A 7,546-nucleotide genomic window follows, 5' to 3' on the forward strand; every position below is an offset into this window, starting at 1 on the left:
CATATAGAAGTGTGATATGTTTACTGTCTCTTGGTGTATTAGAATTCTCCTTCCCTTTTCTTGATAGGGTATATTATTAGAAGATACCCATATATATCAGTCAACCTAGGGTGCCTCGGCATCGATAAAACCTAAATGATGAAAACTTAACTTAGCATTTAGGGTGCCTCAGCGTCGACAAACCCTAAATTATAAAACCTTGGCTTTTAGGGTGCCTCGGTGTCGATAAAAACCTAAATGATGAAAGCTTAGGTTTTAGGGTGCCTCGGCGTTGACAAACCCTAAATGATAAAAGCTTAGCTTTTAGGATGCCTCGGTGTCGACAAACCCTAAATGATGAGACCATGATCTTGTTCCTTGACAATAACCAACTTTTTGATCAAACTTTTTTCCTATTTAGAGCGAAACATGGCCCACAACGATGAGGCCGGCGGTTCGGGCGGCAAGGCATTCTGGGAGCTGTCCCAGGAGATGGAGGAAGAACCTCACCGCTATGAGGACGCCTCGGAAGACACTGATCCTGACTACACAACCCCTAGTGGTGTCGGGGATGACACCACTGATGGTGCCGCCGAGGATGCCACCACTGATGATGGCAGCGCACGCACAGATGGCAGCCAACCGAAGAGGCAACGGAAGGACCGGCGCCCGAACGTGCTCGGCACCGTCAAGGAGGAATTTACTAAAGTGAACTCTGACGGGGATCCAACGGCGCCCAAAGAATTAGTCAAGGGGTACTCGGTTCAGCTCGGGTGCATTCTCCGGAGCACCGTCTCGATCAACACCGAGAACCTAAGGCATAAGGACCGAGGGAATTTGCGCAACCTCCTCTTCACAAAGCTGCACGAACGATACAAGTTCCCTGCTGACTTTGCAAACACACGCCTCTCAGGGAATAAAGTGAACAGTGCCGCCCTCACGAAGATGAGCACGGCCCTGTCTACTTGGAGAAGCGCGGTGAAGAGAATGATTAACAAAGGTGATAGTTATGAGAAGATCAAGGCGAAAAATCCTTCGATCAGCGAAGATGACTACAAGGAGTTCAAGATCAAGTGCGAGAGCGGCGCATCCGAGGAATCAAGTCAGTGGGGGAAAGAGATGCGGGACTTGAACTTAGGGGTCCACAAACTCGGTCCCGGCGGTTACAGAGTGGCAGAACCTATATGGGACAAGGAGGACGTGGAGCGTGCCGAGCAAGGCCTACCGCCCCGCTTCGAGAAATACCGTGACAAGCAGACCAGGAACTATGTCAGGGCCTGGTACAAGGAGGACCCGGTAACAAAGGAGCTTACCATGGATCCGAAGACCAAGGCGCTTGAGCATGTTCTGGTAAGGAATACACCCCCGCGTAATTAGCTCCATATGGTTGCATTCTAATTAATGAAGCCAAATTTCTAAATGGTTCACATTCCTTCCGCAGGAGACTGAAAGCAGTAGTGCGGGGTCGTCTCAGAGCTCCCCTTGGGACAACACTCTAAATAGGGCGTTGAACATAATGAAAAACAAGGATAAGCTCAGTATGCTGTCGTCAGCTGGTCGTGTGGCCGGCAAAGGCTTGTCCACAAAATGGTCGTCATACTATAACGCTGGTGGGCGAAAGGAGAAAAAGACCAGCTCGGAAAGCCAGTCGTGCGAGGTGGCGCGGATTCCGGAGATTGTCCAAGAGCAAGTGCAACAACAACTGGGAACGACGCTCACCGCCATTGTGCCTACCTTGATTCAGGGGCTGCAGACGTGGATTGCGGGCGGCCAACAGGGGCCGCCCCCGGTTCCCAGCTTCACGGCCAGCAACTCGCACAACGCGCAGGCGGCGCCATTGGTGTCTCCGGCGGAGGCGGTATTGGTGTCTCTGGCGCCGGCACGGGCATTGGAGCTTAATGCACCCGGGTGTATGCCGGCCGGCACCTCGGCAGCAAGCGGCCCCTCCGTCTGTGCACGCCCGCCGTTGGCGGTGCCTCGACATTAGCCGAGCTCGACGCCATCACGGTAACTAAGCCTCTCGGCCGATGACTTCATCTCCTTGCCTTTGACTGGGCATCCCTGGCGCCCTACATGTTTTTGCAGGGCGTCGCCGACGTTCCATGCACTCTCCTGCACTTCGTGGGCGGCGAGTTGATCGATGTCGCCAAGGGCAGAATCGTTCAACCGGGCAACCCCGTGTTCCACGGTAATCCGATGCCACCCACCGTGTATAGGGTTGAACTGGTTCGGGTGCTGCCAGGCTGCGATGAGTTGCTACCTCCGATTCGACCCGCTGGCACTACAAGAAATATGTCAACTTGTGACCCTCACTATTGGCTGCTGAAAGGTCATAGTTTTTCATTTGCGACCTTTTTGTGACCAAAAACAGAAGGTCAAAAGCTGGCAGTCGTAAACTGAAATTAACGACCTTCTGTAAAAGGTCGTTGGTTCTTCGACCAAAATTTTGGTCACTAGCAGCCTCCCCAGACCACGTAGGATCCAGCGTGGCAAGCTGACGTGGATAAGAATCAGCCCGGTCCAGTTCGGTGTTTTACATGGGCCAAGCCCAACAATTCAGCCCATTTAGTACATTTATTTCTGTTAATTTTTGTCAGCTACATGGGCCAAGCCCAACTATCCAGCCCATCAATTTTTATGCACGTTTGGCCTTCCAAGAATATAGGTACTATTTTGTGCAGCACATTTTCTCGTTTACATTCAGCCTTTTTATACAGTCAAATAATAATTCAATCTTGGGAGTTGGTCCAGTACACTTCTCAGCCCATTCACATATATGCGGCCCATATTCATACAAATGATTCTCCTTTTCGATAAATTTTGCAAATAATTTCATAATTCATCACTAAATATGTTTACATCACAGGCCATAAATCCCTACAAAATAGTATCACATGTTCCTATACAAAACTATCAAATCATATGTACAACAAACATAATACAAAAAAAATAGTTCAAAATAAATAAATTTTCTTCCTCTTCCATCTTCCAGAACACACAACACCTGGCATTGGAAGGATCAGCCATTAGAAGCATATAGAATACAAATGGAAACAATCAAAATAAAGAAATGAAAGGCACACACTATGAAAATTACGACAACACCAATATTTTTTTACTACCATAACAAACAGAAATGTAATCTGATTGCATAGGACATATGGCATTATCAACAAGACAAAGCAAAATTTATAGTGCCAGCTCATGAAGAAGGCAAAGCATATTTTACAGTGCAGGCTCAGGATGCCACCATGCACACTCCAACAAAAACTAAACGGAGGGCAAGAGAGCAGGACACAACTGTACCTGGAAATGCTGCTAGCCAGCGACAAAAGTAAGTTGGTCGGAGCCAAAGAGGGGTCTGCCAAAGGAGCCAACCATGCCGACGAGGATGAGGTAACCGGTGATCGTCTCCTGGTTCTCCTTGATCTTGCCCTCGAAGTTCTTCCGCTACAGGTTGTCCTGCTGCAGCTCATCCAACACCCCCCAGAAACAAACAATTCAGATCAACAACTGCATAGATCATACCTTGTTTGCTTATCTAGACCAGACACTACTACAGTACTTATTTGCTTATCTAGACCAGACACTACTACTATTTGTGAATATAGCAAATGTAAAAACAATGTAAATGGTAAACAACACTTGAGAATATAGCAACAGATTAAGAGCGTATTGTTTAGCATCACACAAAGAGTAGCACAATGCTACATGCAACTATTAGGATAAAGTAGAGCTTCTACATTACATAGTCAGATATGAAGGACCAAGCAAACCGTTCTGGAAAAGACAAATTACAGAGCAATCATGTATAGACCATTCTACTGGTAGCAAGGGCATAAAGATAATCACTTAACAAGCAGTACCAACATGAGTAAATCACATAAAGAAGTGCAATCTAATATCCCAGCTGCCAAAACACCATATCAAGATTCCGTACAGACCGAAAAAGAGCATGCGCTGCAGGACATATAAATATACCATGAGCATTATTTCTACAAGTAAAATCCCTGTAAATATTACAAACATGCCACTGGCCGGGTACTAATCAGCCAGAGTAGTGTCATGGCTACCCGAGGAATCACCTAAACACAGCCTCGAAGAGGATGGCCAACGATGCCTGTACTAGATTCACCATGTTGCCTATAATTCCATCAAGACAAATACAATCAGTATCAGGATCAGAGGTTCAGAGCAAGAATAGTGAAGGCATTTATGCTATAAACGACAAGGAGATGATGCAAACTATAACGAAGTAGGCATAGAGTAACAAAACAGCTCCATTACACTTAAGCTGCTACTACCTGCATATACTAAATGGAACCAGAAGTATGTCGACTACTAGACAGCCATGAATGATGCCCAGGAGTATTGATTTGGAAACAATCAATCCTCCAATAGTGATAAATTTTGGAGTATTAATTCAAAAGATGGCCTATATTACAGTACAGTGCAGTGCGTAAGAAGGAATGAATCCATTTCCACAATCTGAGGAAGAATAAGAAGGAACCAAGCATATGAAGGAGTATTCAGTTTACTCATGCTGCTGCTACAATACAGTACTGCTGCTATAGTACAGTGCTCCAAGAATAATATGATATGTGGACTAATCGGAATAATCTGGTCTAATGTTAGACAAATGTGGACTACCCTACTCCAAGATGCTACTCTAACTATCAGTACTGGAGTATAGACTGTTTAGTCTATTGGAGTACAACAATACTCCAAGATGCTAATCCAGTTTCAAACTTGCAAATACAACAAGACAAGAGATGTACCCATTTTACCTTTGATGTTAGATCTTGGGATAACAAAGAGTGCTCCCAGTACAAGAAGCACAACAAGTGAGATGAGAACTAGCAGTACTAGATAGTGTATTAACTGAAGTAGTGTTCTGGACAGCAAAATTGGCTGCAGTCAGGAAAATTTACAAAAATATAAGTATCTTCTGTCTAGAAATGATAGAAATCGAGCCGGAGCTTCCAAAACTACACCAAATTAATTGGGAACATCACTAATCCTCACTGTCAAACTACTCCACCAATGACAAGTACTGGCATGCTTTGTTGTAACTGGATTCACTATTTAGTCACAGGAATACAACACAGTTCAAGAAATACTCCACCAAAGACAAATCATAAATTAAACTACTGCAAGCAAGAAGATATAAGAACAGGGAACTACTGCTTGCAAGCACTACTGCTTGCAAGTCCCAACTTAACAACATCTATCATCAATTTAGTTAATCGAAGATGCTAGTCTAACTACTCCATTTTGCAAGATGCCACTGTAACTATCAGTACTGGTGTAATCGAATGTGTTGCAAGATGCTACTCTAACCAGATGCTCCAAGTTGATACTCCAAGATACTGCAAGCAAGTTCATACTCCCACAAGAAGAGAATTCAGACAAGAATCTGTTCCACACACACTGTTCATTCGAGCCTGTGCTCTCTTCAAAACTTGAAACAGTACCACACAGACGTCCAACCAGCGGCAGAGAGGTCAGCCACAACACAATAGACCTAGAGCTACAACCTGACAGTAACAATAACCGCACAACACAGCCATTCCTCACGCATGTGACTGAAAAAGTAACAGAAATTCGTTTAACGGTGCTCTGGTAGGCGTACCTCTCGCCTAAGCTCCTCATTTGTGTCATTGCCATCTGCCAACTGCTGGTTCGACAATGTGCTCTCTGCAAAACCTGAAACAACACCACACAGACATCCAACCAGCGGCAGAGAGGTCAACCACAGGTACACATCACACCAAACCAATAACGCGAAATCACAAATCTGACCGAGAAACCCAGGGCACCTTTCTCTTTGTCCGAGGCCGGGAGCACCTCCCCTGTCCAGTCCTTGGGCACAAGCGGATCCTGCACAAACACGAATGCACCAAAAAAATAAAAACATCACCGCCTGGGATCGAAGAACGAACAAACTGAGGAGCCGGACGCGAGGGAGAGGGAGAGGGAGAGGTAGGGTTGGCTTACCCGGTGGGCGGAGGCGGGGTTGTCGGGGCGGGGGCGGGGGCGGCGGAACCAGAAGAGGAAGCAGTCAACGAGGAAGGCGTCGAAGAAGGCCACCACCGCCCTCACGAGCGCCTCCGCACACCCGCACATAGAGCTCCTCGAAGGAGAGACTTCGACACGGTGCTTGACGGGCTAGATCTTGGGGATGCGCTTCCGCCGCCGCCCCTTCCCGTGTGCCCGCGCAGCGGCGATCCGCCCTCCCTGCCTAGGGTAGGGGCCGCGCCCGGTTGATCTGGCCGGAGAGGATGAAGGCCCGGAGCGAGGGGAGCGTCGGGGAGAGGAAGGCAGGGGGTTGGGGTGGCGATGCGGTGAGGAAGGGCGCGGGGGAGGCCATAGATGCTGATGGAAGGGCGCGGGGGATGCCATGGATGGGCGTGGGGGTGGCGATGCGGTGAGGAAGGGCTCGCCGGTGGAGCTGATGGGGAGGCGGCGGCGGCGATCTGGAAGGGGAAGGGAGGAGGGGTTTGCGTGGGGTGGAGACAAGTAGGGGTTTGCAGTGGGGAATGGATGGGTGGATGGATGGATGGATGTGGGATGAGGAGATGGATGGATGGATATGTGCCATGTCATCGATCCATGGCACAAACGTCTCCACCAATCAGAATTAAGCGCATGTAATTGTATTTCTTCTTTAGTTTCTCTTATATATTTTCTCATCAATGTAAAGAATCTATCAAATATTTACTGCAAAATGGCACCATTTCATTTTTCAAAAATAATAGACCATATTTATGTCCAATTAACCAGATGATTGTGTGTTAAAAACTTTTCATCAACCTCCCATCAAATTGACAAATTTTTGCCGATTCAGCAGGAAACGGGTCAAATTTGAACTACCCCCATCGCACAATTTGCTATTTATTTTTTCCAAAAATTATTTCTAGGTACATAAGTATCTATTTAATCAGAGAAACACAAAAAGTTTTCCAAGATTCAACCACTACCTAGGAACGGTCATGCCCGCCGTTTTGACCGCATTTTGAAACGGACATAAAAAATTCAAAAAATTCAAAAAATTTGAAAACCTTCGCATTGTGTCATTATATGTGACCAAGTTACCAGGAGAAATAATAAACTTGTAATACGGTAATTATTTTTAAAAAGTGTTCTCAGAAACGAGTTATCATGCGTGAAGATGCATGGCTTTCAAGCCAAATGATCAATCTTATGGCCACATTCATGGCATAGTTTGTTAAAATGATCTCATATTGTGCACAAGGGTGCATATTGGAATGGCAAACAATGTTGCCTAAGGAAGTTTTCATTTTCTTTGGACGAAAAAACCATTTTCCATTTTTCGAGTGCCCAAAAGGAGGTTTTTTTGTGAAGGACCTCCCAAATAATTGTTGCAAAATTGTAACAAATCAATTTTCTAAAATACTAGGACATATTTGATGCACAATTGACCAAATGGTTGGGTGTAAAAAGTTTTGATCCACCTCTCGTGAAAAAGACAAATTTCCGCCGATTCAGGTGGAAGCGGGTCAAATTTGAACTGTAGCTGCCTTGTAGTTTGCTATTTATTTTTTTC

General features: G+C 46.0%; 1 protein-coding gene across 3 annotated transcripts; it reads right to left on the bottom strand.

Annotated features, from left to right (window-relative positions):
- Positions 1 to 2,767: 2,767 nt before the first annotated feature.
- On the bottom strand, positions 2,768 to 6,508 carry LOC123080723 (uncharacterized). 3 transcript variants are annotated; one of them, XM_044503660.1, is made up of 7 exons: positions 5,977 to 6,499; positions 5,799 to 5,859; positions 5,612 to 5,685; positions 4,767 to 4,890; positions 4,065 to 4,122; positions 3,286 to 3,444; positions 2,768 to 2,983 (listed from the first exon to the last, which is right to left on the bottom strand). In XM_044503660.1, the coding sequence occupies exons 1-7, from the start codon at positions 6,103 to 6,105 to the stop codon at positions 2,893 to 2,895; spliced, it is 696 nt and encodes a 231-aa protein (XP_044359595.1). In that variant the 5' UTR covers positions 6,106 to 6,499; the 3' UTR covers positions 2,768 to 2,892. The 3 variants fall into 3 exon arrangements, 2 of the variants coding, with proteins under 2 accessions (XP_044359595.1, XP_044359594.1); XM_044503659.1 differs by having other exon boundaries at positions 3,286 to 3,456; positions 5,977 to 6,498; XR_006438528.1 differs by having other exon boundaries at positions 2,952 to 2,983; positions 3,286 to 3,461; positions 5,977 to 6,508.
- Positions 6,509 to 7,546: the final 1,038 nt, after the last annotated feature.

This window comes from Triticum aestivum, chromosome 3D, assembly GCF_018294505.1.
Source record: "Triticum aestivum cultivar Chinese Spring chromosome 3D, IWGSC CS RefSeq v2.1, whole genome shotgun sequence".
In the NCBI taxonomy this organism is placed as follows: domain Eukaryota; kingdom Viridiplantae; phylum Streptophyta; class Magnoliopsida; order Poales; family Poaceae; genus Triticum; species Triticum aestivum.